Consider the following 18,687-nt stretch of genomic DNA (forward strand, 5'->3'; position numbering starts at 1 on the left):
TCGGCCTTCATCGGCTTCTGCCCCTCCTCCAAACCCAGGCCCAAGACCCTGGCCCTAGCCCTCCTATTCCATTCTAGTCTAGTCCAGGCCAGTCCATCCAGCTCCAGTCCATCCAACTCCAGTCCACGCCATTCCACCCCCTCCGCACGCTCCCTCGAGGGCCCCCAGGCGGCGGCCCAGCGCCTTCATGCAAATAAGCGCGGGGCGGCGGGTGCTGATTGGCTGCGGCGCGCAGCGGTGGCGCCGCCCCCGGCGGGTGTCAGTGTCCGCAGCCAGGTGCGCACGGCCGGGGCTGCTTTGCTGCCGCGCTCCGCTGTTACCGCGCACCGCTCCGCACCGCTCCACACCGCCGCCATGACCGTCACACGGCTCGACCAGGGCCAGCGCTACCGCCCGCGGATGGCCTTCCTGAAAAAGGTGAGGGCTCAGCAGCGCCGGGGACGGCCACACCATTATGGGCACACCAGCGCCGCGTCCGGGCCGGGCAATGCGATGCTCAGGGCAGCGCTGGTAGTGTTTCGGGTGATATGTGTATATAGCATCCTGCTCGGCCACGGCTCCCCGGGACATCTCTGGGCGTGTGGCGTCCGAGGGGTGACAGCCCCTCCCCGGGAGTTTGGGGCCCTGACCTGTTGCAGAGCGCCGTGGATCCCAGCTGGCTCCGGGGGGCAGCGTGTGCTGAAGTGGTGGAGAAAATAGAACTGTAATGTTGTTTATGTTTTGTAGCTTAGCCTCAGCTGAATGGTTCTCCTGACACGTTTTCTCCATCTCCCATTATTTTTCTTCAAAGTCCCTCAAAGCTGCGTCCTTTCCCAGAGAAAAACCCATCATCTGCAGTTCCAGGCCACTCAGTGTAGCTCTGGCCCAGTTGGTCCAGTATGTGTTTTCCCAGTGCTTTCAGCTGATGTCCACATTCAGAGGGTGTATTACAGCCAACTGTCTGCTCTCTGCCTCCTTCCAGTTTTTCAGAAATGAGCATATTTGTGACAGAGTGAAGCAGTAGAAGGAGTGGGATGACGTATGCCCACACTTTTGTGTGTAATGTGTAATTTTGTACAGCACTTGGTGGGCTTTTTCTGTTGCATTCATTCAAAGCATAGCCAGTTGTAGTGTAGCTGGTATCTGCGGATTTTAAAAAGCAGAGTGTTAAGCTAGCTTTTCTTCCACCCACCTCTCCTGAGTGTGGCGTATCCTGTTGAATGGAATTAACTGAATTTGCAGTGACAAGTACAGCCAGCGAGTTGCTGTTCAAATTGTAGTTAGCTTTCCTCAACGCCCACAACCTAAGGATGATTCCAGGGGTAAACAGAGGGGAATTTGAGGATATTCAATGCTAAGATATGAGCCTGGCAGTATGTGCACTGTACTTACTACACCAGAGGAAGTAAAGAGGGTATTTTCTTTGGTGCTGTGTCTTGCAGGGTAAATTTGGCTGGGGAGCCCTGCCAAGGGAAATCTCTGGGCCAAATTCTGTACTGAGTAATACTCGGTGGAGTTGCTTGCGGGGGTGCAGAGGAGAAGCTTTGAGAAAACAAACGCCAGCAGCTGTGCTTCAGCTGCTCCGTGGGAGTGCAGCAGTCTCTGCAAAGTGCTCCGAGTTCCTCAGGTGGGAAGATCAGTCAAAACACAGCGAATCGCTGTTACAGAGTGTGCACCACTCACACTGTGAGCAGCCAGGGGGGCTGAGCACTTCCAGTGCTTTGCAAGTCTAAGACCTGTTAGTAGTAGGAAGGGAAGGAAGCTCCCGGTGGTCAGCGAAAGCCTTTGGCTCTCGTCTCTGCTTTCATTCCTGCTCTGTTTTTTCCAGACCTCGGAGAAGCCGTCTTTGGAGCCTTGGCTGTTCCATGGCAGCATGGTCTGTGTGCAGACAGCCACGTCCTCAGAGCTGCCTGGAAACACCAAGCATCTTTACTGGTTCCCCATGGCAGGAGCTGAGGACGCTCAGCATGCACCCTGCAAGCACCTTACAGGCTTAGACCCATGAGGAGCTAAAATCCTAGAAAGAAGCTTTGTTAATTGCTTAAGCCCGTGCTCACGCTTTGCCACCAGCTGACACACGCTGTGCCTGAGCTGCTCCAGCTGCAGGGAGGGATTCCTGCCGTGCTCTCAGCCTGGGAGCCCCGTGTGCCTTTGCAGCTGCTGTGCACCTCCCTGTGCTGCCTCTCCAGCATGAAGCTGGTGACCACAGCAGCAATCCTGCCCTGGGACACGGGGAGAGGACAGGGGGTTGCTGTAGGGGTGCCGGGCAGTGCCCTGTTCTTGCTGTGAGGCTGCTCTGAATGACTCAGGCTGGATGTGGAGCTTGGTCTTTGTGGCTGAACTATGAGGGGATCAGAGACCCCCAAGGCCCTGTAACACCTGCTCATCATGCTAGCACTTAGGTTGTTTTATTCTGTTTTTCCTCCCCTTCTAAACCATCTTGGCTGGAAGAAGAATGACCCAAAAGTCTGTTGGGATAGCGAGCAAGCCTCTGAAATGCATTTTGGCTGGATGCACTTGGCTGGATGCTGCGAGAGCTTGAATGATCTCAAGCTCTTGGTGCTTGTGCCTGCTCCAGCAGCCACATCTGGGTCTGCTGGGCATCAGCTGGCAGAGCTGGGCTGTGCTCTCCGGAGCTGCTGGGCTGGGTATTTTTCCTTGCTGTGCTACACGAGCTGCACCATGACTCACACCCTGTGGGTAGGGCTGATGGATGCCTTCTTCTTCTGCCTCCTCCTCACTCTGGTCCCTGGTGGCTTCTCCCAAGCTGTGCAGCAACCAGGGAGGGACCATCCCAGGGTCTGCAGCATGGCTGGGGGCTTTTCCAGCCTGGCTTTGCTTCTCCAGGTTTAGACTTTCCAGCAGCTGCTGGCCCTCATCTTCCTGGGCATTTCCCAAGGTGTGTGAGCACCCGAATTGTGTTTTTGCTGGAATCCAGCAGACTCCTGCTCTCTGTTTAAATGAGGTCCTGGATATGGCTGAAGTTGAGCCTTAGGCCAAGCTCAGCCTCATCCCATCCTCCCTCTCCCTGTTCCAGGCTGGGAGATGCCAGTGCTGCATCTTTCTTTGGAAAAAATCCCCTCCAGACTGGGAAGAGCCAGCTACAGCCCTGCTCTCCCCACTCACAGATTTACTTCCTTTAGCTGAGGGATCACAGTGGGAACATGCCACTTCCCCTCAGCTTTAATTAAGAAAAAGCAGGAAGTTTTAGGTGGTTAATGTTAACAATGGATTTTTTTCATTTCTTCTTTTTTCTGATCATCCATCAATGTGCAAAGCAAGATTGGTAGTTGTAGACCTAGAAAACAATTGAGTGAGCCTTCAGAGGCTTGAGTTGGGAGAAGGACTGTACTGTTACCTTGGAAATCAGAGCAGGTAGGGCTGATCCTTGCAAACAGCAGCAGGCAGTGAGGGGGGCTAGAACCAGGCAAATACTCACGATGGAGAAAGCAGCAGATGTTTAATTATAGCACCAGGAGTGTACACTCAGCTGGGAACTGGAAATTCCTGCTGGGAAAATTGATCTTTCTTATGTCTGAGGGAAAGGTGCCTCTGTCTGGGTTGATGCTGGGAAGGGCTGATCTCCTCACCTTGGCAGTGTTTTGCTGTTGCATTTCTGAGTCTCAGTACCTGGAGCTTGTGATGGTTTTTCTTACTTTACGGGAGTTAGAATTCTGCTTTGCACTCAGTGAACTCTGACTTTGTGCAATCAGATGGGGACAGACGGTTTTCCTGTTGTCTCCTGAATGGCTTTCAGGGTGAGTTCATCTCCAGGCAGAGATTCCAGCTGATATGAAGGGAAATCTCCATGGGGTTCGTGCCTTGTGGTGTCTCTGTGCGTGAGGTGAGCTCGCCCCAGAGCCTGGCTCCTTTGGCAGTCCTGATATTTACCTCTGTGTGCATCTCCACCCATCAACCAGTGTCAGGAAGTGGCTTCTGGCTCTGCAAAATTCAAACCAGACATCTCTTTCCTGGCTGAAAGCATGACAAAATGTACTAGGGCCCTTAGCAAAGCAAAGAAGTGTTCCTGCTGTGTCCGAAGCAGCCCTCCTGGCCTCCCTCTTGCAGGCTGGTGCTGATAGCAACTCCTGATCCTTGTAATCCAGTGTTGCCTTGGGAGAAGAGACAGAGAAATGCTGAGTTTTGATCAGCAAGGTGGATGGTTTGCAGCCAGAGCAGCAGGCACCCTCCAAGAGCAGCTCCTTGCTTTTTAATATATTTGTCATTTCTCCGGTGACAAGAGGGAGTGTGGCAGAGCATGAACATGACAAGAGTTGAAGAGTTGCTGGTTAAAGGAAGGGACCATGCTGTGCCGGGGGGCCGGGGGAGCTTCTGAGCCAGTTCCCTGCTCTCAGCTTGTTGAAGATCTGTCTCTTGAGCCCACCTGGAGAGCACAGCCCCGTGCTGGAGCAGGATATGCTGTGCTGCCTGCCTGGAACAAGTCTTCTGGCTGAGCCTGGTGGGATCTGCCAGGTGGTCACTGGAACATGGGCGATGAGCAGGGCTGTGTTTGCCCCCAGTATCTCTGTTCTCTGTGAAGGGACTGTGCAGTTACAGAGAGTGACTTCCCAAGATAGCTGGGTTTGCTTGGAATCACAGTTTCCTAAATGAGTGCCCTGCCTGCTGGACCATCTTGCCTCAGCTCATCTCACACAGCCTTGAACTTTCTGAGGCTGAAATTGCGGGTTCACTTAAAAGATATAAAAAATGTCATCGTATTCCATCACTTTGGGGCTGGTTTAGCCCCTTTAAAATATTTTATAAGTACTTATACAAATATTTATGTTATATTTTACCAGGCTTCTCCATTTTAGCATTAATTTGTCACTGCCTTTAAAAGCAGTAGAAAATCCAGTTTTACTGACAAGCCCAGAGTGTATCCTGTCACTACAGCTTAAATCCTCACAGCACTTGGCAAGACTTGGGACCAAAGTCACTGTGGTGCCTGTGAAGACAATACCCTTCATTATGCGTGGTGTCATCAAGTCACACTCTGTTAAATCCTCTATTCTCAGTTAAAAAGCTGCAGCCTCACCCTAAACAAGTGTGTGGAGAGACCGAATTGGTCCTGTTCGACCAGTTTTGATTTATCACTGGAAGCAGAAGACAAAAAGAAGAGCATCTTCCCCAAAGCTCTCATGGCACTCAGATAACCAAAAACGAGGAGAGGAGGAGTGTGCCCCAACTCCATCCATCTGAGCACAGATCCCAAGTGAAAGCAGACACTTTGTGCTTTTGGAATGGTGCTGGTAGGAAGCCAAAAAAAGAGGAGGAAAATACCTTTGCAAGTCTTCATATTTTTAAAAAATAAAGATAAATGGGAACTAGAAATAAAAGAACTCTGTCCCTGAGAGTGAGACTCATCCTTTGTTAAAAATGAGTCACCAGGATCCCTGAGGAATCCCAGGCTGGAGATGCTGCTGGATAGAAGGATGTCTCTGCCCCATCCTTGGAGGGGCTGAGCTTTGCTGGCCGTGGGCTGAGACCCTGGGTGGGCGAGTGCAGCCGTACACAGCAGTGGTCAGAGAGCCCCTCACACACCTCCTTGTGCCCCTCCTAACAGAAGCACAGATTTTATTCCCTCCCCATTTTTCTTTCTAAGTGCCCCAGCAAACAGCCCACTGAGCCAGAGAGGAGCCTTTATGGGTAGCAGAGGTTTTATTTATTCATTTTCCCTTAGCTCAGCTCTCATGGAGGGGTTCCATCCTGTCCCTCCTGTGCTAGCCCTGGCTCTGTGTATGTGTGTGTTCGGTGGCAGTGACCCTGCAAGTCAGTGTGAGCTGCCATGGGCTGGAGGTGGCACCTCTGGTGCCAAGGGGAGGTTCAGAGAGGGCTGCAGCCACTGCATCCATTCCTGTGGCACACCAGTGCCCACCCCTCTGGAATGTTGCCTGGAGCTGCGGTGGTCCTGGGGCTCCCTCCTGCCCACTCCTGATGTCCATCCTGTCCCATCCCATCCCCTGCTTTGCAGATTGAAACACTCATGATGGAGATGCAGAACCCAGACACGGGAGTCAAGACACAGACACAGACGGTGATGATCACCAACATCCCCCACGCTGTGACAGGTAAGAGCTTCCCTGAGGGAAAGACTGGGCCGAGTTCAGCAGAGAAAAGCTTCGTGTGGACCCCAGGGCTGCCAGTGCCTGGCTGCATGCTGGAGCTCTATTCCCAATAAATATCTGCTGTACATCATTTGAAATGTACCTGCTCCCTTTATCTCATTCTCACTCGTGTCTCATTTCATTCCTACTCTTTGAATCAGACACAAAGGTTGATCCTCAGGCACTTTCAGCTGTCTCATGGGGGTTAACTCAAGTGACCTTGCCTTGTCTTAGTACAGACGTGAGGACATGCTGCAGCCTCCAGACCTCTCATACTCCCAGGGAGGCTGGATCACAAATAAAGATAAATATTAAAATCCAATTAAAACAAGCAGCCTGGAGGCAGACTGAAAGATGGTACTTCAGAAATGAGCAATGAACAATTAGTCTCCCTTTTAACGTTTACTGCTAGTAATAATTCCTCTTGAGTAGGCAGGAAAAGAACAAAATATTCAACCCACTTCTCTGCCTGTAAATGACAGCTTCTCCTCCTTCAAGGAGGCTGAAGGAGCAGCAGACGGGAGCTGTGCTGTGTCATGTACAGTGTTACAGGCAGCTCTTATCACAGCCTCCTTGTGCCTGTTACTCCTTTCACCAGGCACTATCAGTACCTCTGCTTCCCTGTTCTCCAAGCCTCCACAAAAGCTCTTGTGAGGAATCCTCTGCTATAAATATTCACACATACTCCACACACAAGTTTCCTCCTCCTGCTTCGCTCTTTCTTCAGCACTTTGAAATTCTGAACAAAAACTCCCGCTGAAACCAATGAGTTTGCTCCAGGCAAGTCAAGAGACTTTCCCCACTGTGTTTGCAAAGCCTCGTAGGCCCAGTGTGTTGTTTGCCCCGATTTTTTTAAAAAATGAAGCTTTAGAGGCACTGAAGTCACTTGCCCATGGGAAGAGCCAGTCAGTGAAAGGGTCAGGAGAACATGGACGCATCTGAAGCCTGTTCTCAGCATCACCCTCCATACACTGCAGTGCAAACCACATCCTGGCTTACACAGCTATTATGCAGCTGAGCTGTGTGGACGCTTTGCCTGTACAAAGGAGCTGGTCTTGCCTCCCAGAGTGGACAGGGAATAGTTAAGGCAGCACAAAGAGGAGATTCCCTGTGCTGAAGATGACGCCCCACGCAGATGAAGTGCAGGGGAACGAGAACTTCTCTTGATGTCTGCCCAATGTAAAATCCCACTTCCTAAAAGTCCATGGGTGTCTGAGGTGTTGGCACTCATCCTCATTGCATGCTGTCTGCTTTACTCTGGTTCCTTAACTAGAATTGCTGCAAGTTCCCTCTTGCACAAGTCATAAATTCTAGTCCACCTCTGAGAGGCAAGTGACTTCCACTCCCCCTGCGTGCTGGTCATCCCTCTCTAAATTGATATTTTTAGTGCTGCATGGATACTGATTGGCTTCTGGGTGTTGCAAAAGAGACTGATTCATGTTTGATGAGGGTGTGGTGAAGGTATTGGAGAACGGGACACAGATGCTTTGGAGAGAGCCTGGCTCTGCCTGTGCAGGAAGCTAACTAGTTAAATTCAGTGAAAGTCAGTAAAATGGCTCACAAATAAACCTTAATGTTAAATGTGCACCTTTGGGGGAAAGTGCTTACAGAGGGAGCTGTCTAGAAATGAGTGATGAGATAATCCTTTAATTTCATCTATTTCAGGAAGCAGGCAGTAGGATAAGAGCTCTGAGCCCCTATTAGAAAGTTAAGTCATCACTGCAATGTCAAGAAAGGTCAACACCTCACTCCGCAGTCCTAGGGGAGGTTTGGAGGGAAAGGCCAGTAATTGTTCAGGGAACAAGTGCATTTTTGCCCTCTTTAAATGGAAGGAGGTTCATGAAATTTGCCCCCCAGAACGTAAAACTAAAACTGCTGGAGGTTTATGCTGCCTATGGGTACAACTGCTCACAGTCCAACAAAAGAACTGGGAGAGATAAAATGTGTGTGCATGCAGAAATCTTGTTTCCCTTTGATAAATCCTGTAACCACTGCAGCTTGGATCTGAGATTAGGACATCCCTTCTGTCCATTAAAGGACTCTCAGAGGACCAGTCACTGGTCTTCTACAAAACGGAGACAGGACTGTGCTCTGTGAATCTGGAGGTTCTTTGCAGTGAATCCTTCAAGGCAAGGTGGAGCAAAACATCCCTTCCCTGGGTGTGAAAGGTGTTGCATTCCTTAAGCCCTTTCTAAGCCACTGCTGAGGGTTTAGGTGTTGCTCAGGCCATGTGAGCTGGTGCACACTCTCTCTGTGCCATCCCAAGGTCATTGCCTGCCTCAGGCTCCCTCTCCCAGGTCTGGATGCCTTGGGGGATGCCAGCATGGCCAGTGGGAGCCCAGCAGTGCATTTTATCTGTGCCTCCTTGCCTGGGGCATTTGGAAGTACATTTGCAAAGAAGGGGGCTGATCCTTGGTGGGATCCTGAGCACAGTGAGGGGTGAGGACTGGAGAGGTCTTGTTTCCACCCATGAATGTGGGCACATTCCTGATTGCAATACCTGACCTTTTCTTTGCTTTGCAGGTAATGATATAATGCAGTGGATTCTTCAGCGCTTGCAGATCACTGCAGAAGGTGGGTGAAAATGTAAGAATTGAGGCTTTGTCAGCTTTCTGGGATCTCCAGAGGCAAAACCTTTTAGTTGAATTCTCCCTTGCATCACTTTTAATTTCAGTGAAGTGTTTCTGTGTAGCCAACATCTGCATTCTCCATTTTCAGAGGCATTCCACCTGGGAGACCTGTTTGTCAAATATGGGTATATCTACCCTCTTCAGGAGCCAAAGAACCTCACCCTTAAGGCAGATGGCAGCCTCTACAGGTTTCAAGTGAGTTGCAGCTCCTCTAAGCTGTTGTGAGGGAGTTCAGCACTAGTTTTTATTAAAAACAGGCAGCTGGGGCAGTTCCCAGGAGCTGTGTAGCTGTGTGGGAGGAAGGAGAAGACTCAGGGAAGTCTGCACAGAGAGGACTCAGATTGCAATTTACAGGGAAACGGTGATAGTTACTTCAATGAAATTGGTGTACCTGTTCAACTTAAAAATAGCTGTGCTTTCTTCCAAAGGAGTGTTCTCTTCCAGGTCTTAAAGCAGCAAATGGAGTTGCTGGTTGGAAATAGAACGATGTGGGGGCACTGAATAATGAATATACAAAAAGTACAGTAATAACGGGATGTTGTCGAGGTTTGTGGTTGGACTGTTTCCACTCTGTGGGAAATCAGGATACCTTCACTGGTACTTGGAATGAGGAGTTCATGAGTTCAGGGCCTTCGTGCACTAACAAGAGGCTCCTTTCCTTGCAGACCCCCTATTTCTGGCCAGTGCAGAGCTGGGCTGCTGATGACACAGACTATGGTGAGTGGTGGCCCTGCACGCGTCCAGGGGTGTGGATTTGTCACACAGTCCTGCACCACGCCTGCTCCTCATGTTCTTGTGCTGTGTCTCCACTTGCAATGACCAGCCCTGGCATTTTTTTTCATGCTATTTTGTGAATAATTCTCAGTAATGGTGAACTGAGGGTGTGACCATCTTGTGGTGGCCTTGATGAGGGAAAGTGCTTAAGCTCTTATGTTCCACCAAGATCCATTACACAGGAACACATCTGAATTACTTTGTTGGGGAGGGAAGACTTTAAACAGAAGATTAGATTTCCCTGAGTAGTTAAGTGTGTTCCTGGATCTGAGCCCAAGGCTGTCTTCCTGGAGATTTGGATCAAGCCCTGCATTCAGAGATGGTTCTTTCTTTATAGAAAGCACAGTGACTTCCAATATCTCCTGATGGCTTTCTCCATGTAAATCTCTTGTTGGCTTTCTGATGCTTTTTGTTGTAGAGCTGGACATGAAACTTGGGCTGATCAGCTGGCTTTGCTCCTGTGGGCTGTGCAGTTCACAGACTGATTTGTCCATGCCCAGGTTGTCCTCTGTGGCTTTTATCTGCGTTGTGCTGTAGATTTTCTGAGGAAATAGAAAAGCCCATTTTAGATTGGAATGATTTTATTAGAGCTTGAGCAAAAAACACTGGCCTGTGCTCAGAAAACTTGGAGGTCAAACTCTGAGGAACCTCAATGCCTCTGAAAGGTTTGGTCCGGTGTCCCTTGAGCCGTGAAAGCCTGGCTGAGTTCCCGAGGGAAGGGTGGCTGCTGGCAGAAGCCACACACTGCCTGTTCTGCCTGGCTGCTCCCAGCCTGGGCATCAGTGACACACCAAAAGCACCAAGTTCTTTTTTCTTCACTGAGTTGTTGTGAGCTTGGAGCTCATGCCTGGGAAGACATTGTAGCAGACAAAGGCTCCTGTGTTTGTCATGTGGGTAAGTTTATAATTATTCTTGGACTTGTTGTCTAAGTATAACTGACTGCTAATTTGCTTCTACCTCCACAGCAATTTATCTAGCAAAGAAGAACATTAAAAGGAAAGGGATTTTGGAAGAATATGAAAAGGTGAGGACACACTGCACTTGTTCCATTACAAGACCCTCATTTTCTACAACTTTAGCCCTTTGTTGCTAATGAGTGGAGCACAGCAAAAAATCACCTCTTCAATTGCGAGGTGTTACTCCAGCAGTATCAAAAGCCAACATCCTGCAAGTGAAAAAACGACCAGTACAGAAGACTACTGGGAAGTCAATTATAATTTTAGCAGGGGTAATTGCTCTCCTTGCAATGGTATTTTTGAACTGTTGCAATTCTTGTAATTACGTTCAGAACAATCCAGATTTCTTGGCTCAGTCGCCAGCCTGGCCTCATTGAACTATGGAGAGTCAAGAAAACCCCAGCATGGGAGTGCCCTGGTCAGAATTTTCACACTAACTGCTTTTTTATTTTTATTCCAGGAACATTACAACATGCTCAATCAAAAAATAAACTACAAGTGGGATTTTGTTATTATGCAGGCCAAGGAGCAGTATAAGTGAGTTGACTTGCATTCCCTTGTTTGCATCACTGGGAGGGTGTGAGGAGCAGAGCTTGGCTGTCTTAGTACACAGTTAAATCACACATTAGAAACAACTGCAGCTCTAAAATGGCTTGGAGGGGAGGTTTAGATTTTACACTTGATGTGGTTCTGTGAAGAAGCTGGGTTCTGATGCTGCAAGCCCTCATTAGAGACAACTTCATTCAGCTCAGTGTTCTCCATTAGTATTTGTGGATCAGGCACTGGACTTAGGGCCTGTTGTTGGTCTGGGTCAGGAGTTACTTGCACATCTCTCAGCTGAATGGAGTGGTCTGAGTCAAGAAGCAGTAAATGTTCCTAGCAGGGACCTCTGGAGCAAACTGTGAAGTGCATACTTAGGTACCCAGCTAAAATGACTTGATTTTAGGAGCTGAAGCCTTCAAATTCCCAGGGAAGTTGGTGAACATGAGATGAGAATACTCCTTTAGAGATCTTTCCTACTTCTGTGGACTCCTGTTACCTTCTTTTACCTCCTGGCATGGGAGGCAGTGCCTCTGCTGCTCAGCAGCCTTTCTGTCTTCCCTGGGATGGCAGCCAAGTCCTCAGAATACAGCTCATCAGATAACTGTCTCATTAAACACGAGACTGTTGTTCTTGTAAATTGAGGTCAGACTTGGGCTAAGAGATGCCAAATGCAGTTTCAAAGTTAGATACCAAGCCTGTGTCTGAACCAGTAGATTAAATTTGTCTGAGGCCGTTTGATGGTGCTGCTGGGGCAGACTGGTGCAGAGCATCCACCCTGCTAACCACAGCAGCGAGGCCACATGCAAACAGCCTGTTGGGAATGCTCCCTTCCCCGTGCTAAGTCCCAAATTATGCTCAGGACTTTTCTGGGAAAGAATTAGTTGGTCCAAGCCCAAACCATGCTAGTGCCTCTTCTGTTTAATTGTGGAGGTGATTTGGGTTTTAGTGCCTGGGAACACTCCTTGGAACCATTTCCAAGTATTTTCTCTGAGAAATGGCCCTGCTTTACTGTGAGACAGGGATGAGACATGTCCAGGATGTATCTCTGAGTGGCAGTCCTTGGATTCTGCCCGGGGACATAGGAGAGGGATAAACGTGAAGCAGCAGGACTGAGGGCAAGTCAGCAGAAAGCTACCAGAGGGCTGTGTGCCTTATCAAAAGAGGATGTGTCTGCTCCCAGCTCAGCTCAGGAAGATGATGATTTCTCAAAAGCCAGAGTCACGTGTGGCCATGTGAAGATGATCTGCAGCCCAGAATTAGCCTGGGCAGGATGTGGTCAGGAGGCAGCATCAGAGCACTGTGCAGTCAGGCCGGGACCCACGGGGCACGGGAGGCTGGAGTGTGCCCTGCTTCTCATCCCACTGATTTTAGGAGGGCAAAATTCATGAATTCCCCTGTTCTTGGCTTTGCAGGGCAGGGAAGGAGCGGAAGAAGGAGGACAGGTACACCCTGGACTGCCAGGAGAGAGCCTACTGGCTTGTGAACAGAGCTCCCGTGAGTAGAGGGTGACAGGGTGACTTCAGTGGCTTCATGGCACCCTCCCTGCAGCCACCTGGAACAAGTTCCCATGTGGAAAGGGCATGCCTCTGGGCTGTGTGCCAGGGAAGGGTCAGCCCAGGCCTGCCCTGAGTCCTCACCACCCTTCCTTGGTTGCTCTCAAAGGTCCAAGGGAGGGAGGTCCACCTGTGCTCAAAGCGGGGTATTCCCAAGTCTGGGAGTCAGAGCTTCTGGGAGTCAGCTGGGAGCTGCCAGCAGTGGGAGTGCATCTGTGTGATCCACAGACTTTAAACCAAATGAGTTACACAGCTTTGATGTTTCCTGTTCACCACAGCCAGGCATGGTGGACGTCCTCGAGTATGGATTAGACCGTGTCACAGATCCCAATGAAAACAAGGTAAACCAGGTGAGATAGGGTTGGTTTTTTCCCACACCTACTGAGTTTGTTTGGGAGGACCCAGACAACATCCCTGGGACTGCAATTTTTTGGGCAGTGCAGGCTGAGTGTGTCAGCTCTGCTCTAACAGCTGAACAGGCCAGAGGTTGAAGCTCTCTCACCAGGGAGGTGAGGCCCTCAAAATAGGCTCTGGCAGCTTCTTCTGGCTTGGAAATACTTTGTCAGCTTTCTTGCCACACCAGTTAGTGTGAGTGCTTGGCTGCAGGACATGTTTTCTTTGCTGGTGAAACTGACTTAAGGAATCCTCTATCTCCAGGTGCTCGTTGCTGCCTTTTTGTTAGTGTTGAAAGAACTGTGTGGGGTTGAGGGGTGTAAAGGGTCAGTGGAAAGATGCAGCCTTTAAAATAACATGACAGAATACCTCCCAAGGGGTAATTAATGTGTGGTAAGAAGATGAAGGAGTTGGTGTGGTGGGTAGGAGACACAAAATGTTGCCAAAAAAATGCATATTGTAGACCATAAAGAAACAGAATCAGTGAACTAAGACCATGAGGGCTGTAACTGGGTAAACTGGTTCAGGGTCTACAATCACAGAGATCCAGTCAGTGCATGAGGAGCTGGAGCTGCTGTTCCCTTTCTCCATCATCTCTCTGAGATGATCCTGTCTTTGTGCACTTAACAGTGTTCATTTGGAAGCAAAGTCAAATCATCTCTCAGCAATTAAATGCAAATGTTACTGCCATCACACTCACAGTATTCCCACAACTTCGAGTTTTTTAACAGCCTTTAAACATCTCAGCAGCCAGAGCAGGATAATTGCTTTGGCCAGCTGTACTCTGTTGCTATAGAGACTGAAAAGGAGCAAAGTGTAGGGTTGGGGTGTATTTTATTTTTTTCTTGCTGTAAGTAGCAGCTGCTGAAAGCCCTTTTTTTTTTTCCTTTTTAAGAGTAAAGAAGTAGTAGAAAGGGAGAGGGATAGAAAGAGGAGTAAGCCAACTTCACGCCCACAGTTTTACAGCTGACATGGAGGAGATTTTAGGTTTGCAAATGGTCTGAAAAGCTGTATTCATCTGCCAGCTGCCTGGTAGCACAGGGGAAGGGAGCTGGAGGAAGGTTCTCTGCCCAGTTCCACCCTGGCCATAAGAGACTCGGTCAGTCCCCCCCCACCAGGGGAGGCTCCAAAGGACACCAGCTTTGGGGTGACTTCCGTGCCCTTCTCCTTTGAGCTGGTCTCTGAGCTGTGCCTCCTCTCTGGAGGCTGAGCTGAAGAGGGGAGGTTCTCCTTGCTCCTCCTTTTGCTTTTGAAGGAGTGTTTGGGAATACATGAGACAGCCAAAGCCCACATGGAGCTGCCTTTGGACGAGCAGCTTTGTTTGTGTCCTCTGCAGGCTGCTCTCACAAACACCTGTGGCTCAGCAGCCTTTGGTGAGCGGAAAGGATGGCCCAGACTGATTTGTGTCCCTGTTCCTGCTCAATCCACCTTCACTTTGTTGGTCAATGGAGTTTTTTATCTTGGCAGTTGAGAAAGGAAATAAAGTAATTAATTTCTGATTTCTTTGAAGCTGACATTAGCAGGAACATCTCTTCTCCTCTTGCTCAGACCCTTTGATGGGCTGCTCTCTTTCTCCCAGATAGAGTCCTCCGGGGATAAACAGATGCTCAAACTCCTTTGAAGGGGACTTTTATTACTGACCCATGGGCATCCCTCGTGGTTATAAAGAGTTAGGGGTTGTGGATGGGCAGGGGGAGCCAGGCAGAAGCAGCCACCCATTAAACAGCTAATTAAGGGATGCTTTAGCCTTTTGTTACCCGGGTCTCGGGCTCTCATCAAGCCTCACTGCTTGAGAATCACCACTGAGTGCCTGCAGGTACCTGCACAGCCTCTGCCTCCTGGAACCAGAGTCTTTCTGAAAGGTGCTTTAGCTCCCCCAAAAATCACTGTGCTGGATTCAGGGGCTGCTGAATGAAATGCCCTGATTTGTTGTACGTAGCAAATTAGCCACTGATCAACGAGTCATTGCTGGCCTTTAATTTCATGAGTCCCTGTCAGTTTGCCTGATAAAGTTCTGCTGCATCATCACAAGTTTGGAAAGCACAGGGTCGGGGGCAGATAAACAAGACAGGGGGAAAATGGCCATTTGAGCAAAACTGGGGGCATGGACTGTGGCAGATTTGGTTTCCAGCTGCTGGGCTGGATGCACCAGCACAGTGGAGATAAGGGTTGAGATGATCTAATCCCAGAGTCAGGATTTGTCTCTGCAGGCTCTCAGCTGGCTGAGTGTGGGAAAAGGCTGGGTCTGCACCGAGCAGGGGTGCTGGGGTGTGCAAAGGCAGCTGGGTGTGTGCTGGGGTGCACTTTGCAGGGTTGGAGAGGTGGATCTTCCTTGCCCGGAGCTCTGGAGGGAGGCTGAGCTGGCTCTGCCCCATGCTCAGTGGCCAGTTCCCTGCACAGGATTCCTGGGATCAGCCTCACAGCCTGCTGAGCTCTGCATGGAGCACTCAGGGCAGAGTGAGGGATCTGCAGTGTCCTGGTCCCAGACAAGCTCTGCACAACCTTGCAGCTCCATCCAGCTCCATCCAGGCATCCATCCAAAGCTGTTTCCAGATGTTTATGAGCTCTGTAAACAGGGAACAGTGGCCAGGCAGGCAAAAACACCATGACCATCATCTCCCCAGTGTGGTCAGGAAGTCTCACACTGAGCAGAGGAGCAAACAGGTAGCTGGGAATTAGCAGATGCCCCAGCTCTTGCAGGAGCTGGTGGCCTCAGCCATGTGGATCAGCTCCAAACACAGGCTCTGGAGCAGGTCCTGGCTGGCTCCCAGCTGGGCTCTGCAGCCCCTGTGCCCGGGGAGCTCACAGCCTGTGGCAGTGGGGTGTGACCAGGCCAGGCAGGGTGTCCCAGTGCCACGGGATGTCTCGGGGCTGTCAGAGGATGTGGAACAGCTCTTGGCACTCGCCTGAGACAGACTGAGGCCTTTCACTAATTGCCATCTTGATTTGAAGTCCGCAGGGCTGGGGAGCTGATCCGCAGTAATGGCGATAAGTCACTCGTTAAGGGCATTGCAAAATTAATCTCATTATGAGAAATGACTCTTTTGTTCCAAATGTGATTTCCTTCCAGATGAGGCAGAGTGGGTGGGTGGTGCAGGGCACTCTGGCACTGCTGCAGTCAGCAGTGGGGGTAAGGGTGGGTGGCGTGGTGGGCACAGCTGGCAGTGGTCAGTGGGACATGGAGAGTGCTCGGGGCCACTTGTAGCAGCAGTGAACTGGGAACCGGTTGTAGGAGCACTGTGGGAGAAAGGGAAATGAAATTATGAGCAGCTCTGGGGTGAAATAGCTGAGATTCCTCCCAGTTACTGCTGATTGGGGAACTGGAAGGGGCTGAGCACAGCCAGCACCTGCAGCCTCCCAGGGTGTTCAGCAGTGGGCTCCCCTTGGATTTGGCTGCAGTTCAGTGTGTGCCACTGCTCAGAGATGCTCAGCCCCTTTTCTGGGGGAGCCTTGGTAAATCCCCTCCCCACCTGGAGCACCCCAGCAAAACCCCCTTGGTTTTCCAGCACCAGCCACCCACCACACTGACCCCCACACAGACTGTGGCAGGAGGGGATCCTTGGTGTGGGGTGTACTTAAAAAAATAAAATCTTCCCTTGTTTGTGGATTTTTCTTCACCCACATACAATTTTTTCTGTTGTGATGGCATTTTAATTGATACCCTTCTGTCTCTATATAACATTTAACTCACTGTGTTCTTTTTCTCTTTCCCACAGCTGTTTGTCTCGTGTGTGTGGTGTGCTGCCATCCTCTCAGACCCCTCTAGAAGATAAAACCACTTTCTTGCCACATGAGCTGCCTTCAAGCCACTGTGCCAGCACCCACTTCTCCTTCCCCACTGCACCAGGCCTGTCTGAGGCCCCACTTGACAAAAAAGTGGAAGAAAACAGGGTTTTTTAAAAACCATCTAATGATTTTAATGTGTTGAAATCAACGCTCTAGCCACACTCGAGTTCCATCAAATGGAACCCTTCAGCTGGCACTTGTAAATCTGATCAGGCCTGGTTTATATCTCAGATTCCCCAAGGAGACAGTGAGCTCCTGTTGTGCAGGAGGCAGCTGGCCTGGAGCAGAAACACAGGTCTCTAAACAGGACACTTTGGGACAGTAAATACAATAAATTTCTCTGTGCAAGCAGGTGATTTCTTTTTCCCTTCCATTTCTGCAGTCTGCCTGAAACAATGACACTGCAGAAGTGAGGGGAAGGAATGGTGTCTGCTTGGAAGGTGGCCTGGAATCAGGAGTGCACCTGAGAGCAGAAAAGGGTGAAAAGCTGTTCCCCAGTTCCTCCATCATTTATGAGAGTGTCCCAGGAGCTCGTGAATCAGCAGGGGAGGTTGTACAGCCCTGTGAGCAATGATCCTGCTGTCCTAGAGCTTTTCCTCTCCCTTGATGTGTCAGTCCTTTCCCCCTCTCACTCAGAGGGCCAGCACAGCATCACTGCTGCTTTTTGTTGCCCTGTTTGTCCCTGCTGAGTTGTCTGTGCCCACTCAGAGCTGGTCGTGGTATTTGCAGCAGGAACACCTTCCTCCCCTCACAATATCACTGTGATGGGTTTTTTTGGTGCCCCGCTGGCCAGGCTGTGTCTGGGTCAGGGTCAGGGCTGGCTCTGGGGTGGTGCTGCAGGGATTGGGCTCATCTGCTGCATGTCTGGCTCCTGCTGCTGAAATGGTGAGTGGGCCTCTCAAAACCAAGTGTCAGCAAAATGTGCTTGCTTTCCTGCCATGTAGGGAAGAGTTTCTCCCTCCTGAGCAGGACTGGTGACGATGGTTAAAGTGCAGAAGAAGATCAGTGACCCCACAATGGTCTCCTCACAAAGCAACCCTGGGAGAGCATCTTGCCTTTCCCAAAATAGGGGCAGCTCGGGGTTCAGGGTCTCTCGGGAGGTGAGGGGAGAGCAGAGCTGCCTGTGGCATTCAGTACCAGATGCTTCATCCCTCATCCCTCACAAACTGCACTTCACCAAGGCACTCTGCAGACCCCTGCCTGCCACAGGGTTCATTTGATAGAATAATTTTGGGATGCAGGTCTTGACTGAAACAGGAGCTGAGGAACTGAAACCCTGCCTGAGCCTTTAAAAGCTTGCTGGGAGCATCCCCGACTTAGCCTGTCTTTCCTTCTCCCTTCTCCAGTTTATTCCACACAAAGTAACTGTGCTTCAAAGGAAGCTGTGTGAATAAACACCCTGCAGTTAATTTCTTGCCTTCAATTGCCTCCTCATTTGTGGATGACATGTAACATAGTCTGAGTTATTCAAATCACAACGTAAACACCCTTTGCACAGCAGACACTGCTTCTGAGGCTTTTAATTGTGGTGTTTATATTTTGCAATGTGTTGGTTCCTGTCTCCTTTAGCTAATATTGAATGATCTAATCTGTGTCTTGTAAATGAATCTATTTTAGCTCCATTAGAATAACCCCTTAATTGAAGGCATACAGGCAGCCTGTGATGGGAGAAGCAATGCTAAACAGTAAATACAGCTAATGGAACAATTTACCGTGTGGGGATGCTCTTAGCTTTGATGATACCCTGATTAGCTCAGCTGCTGTGTTTGATTTTAATTGTAATCAGAATTAATTGGAGAGCACTGCACAACGGCAGCCCTGCAACGGTGTTTCCATGTCTCAAAGAAAAAAAGCAAGTGTAAGCACCCATCCCAATTTAATGATTCTTTTTTTTTTATTTTACAGAAAAATACTATGGAATTTTTTAGGAGAGAGGTAAGTAGGGCTGCCCTCACTTCTGGATGTTCAT

The 18,687-nt window shown here is 49.8% G+C and overlaps 1 protein-coding gene across 4 annotated transcripts in view; it reads left to right on the plus strand.

Annotated features, from left to right (window-relative positions):
* Window positions 1–273: 273 nt before the first annotated feature.
* Window positions 274–18,687, plus strand: part of RGS9 (regulator of G protein signaling 9) — a 28,330-nt gene continuing 9,916 nt past the window's right edge. The window contains exons 1-10 of one of the 4 annotated variants that reach the window (XM_032128838.1): window positions 274–417; window positions 5,951–6,047; window positions 8,607–8,657; window positions 8,802–8,908; window positions 9,379–9,430; window positions 10,453–10,511; window positions 10,904–10,980; window positions 12,399–12,480; window positions 12,818–12,889; window positions 18,624–18,653. In XM_032128838.1, coding sequence (XP_031984729.1) covers window positions 355–417; window positions 5,951–6,047; window positions 8,607–8,657; window positions 8,802–8,908; window positions 9,379–9,430; window positions 10,453–10,511; window positions 10,904–10,980; window positions 12,399–12,480; window positions 12,818–12,889; window positions 18,624–18,653 — 690 coding nt within the window. In that variant the 5' untranslated portion in view covers window positions 274–354. Of the gene's footprint in view, window positions 418–5,950; window positions 6,048–8,383; window positions 8,523–8,606; window positions 8,658–8,801; window positions 8,909–9,378; window positions 9,431–10,452; window positions 10,512–10,903; window positions 10,981–12,398; window positions 12,481–12,817; window positions 12,890–18,623; window positions 18,654–18,687 lie in introns of those variants that run through there. The other 3 variants (XM_032128834.1, XM_032128835.1, XM_032128836.1) reach the window with 3 other exon arrangements.

The sequence above is a fragment of the Corvus moneduloides genome, chromosome 19 (genome assembly GCF_009650955.1).
Source record: "Corvus moneduloides isolate bCorMon1 chromosome 19, bCorMon1.pri, whole genome shotgun sequence".
In the NCBI taxonomy this organism is placed as follows: Eukaryota; Metazoa; Chordata; class Aves; order Passeriformes; family Corvidae; genus Corvus; species Corvus moneduloides.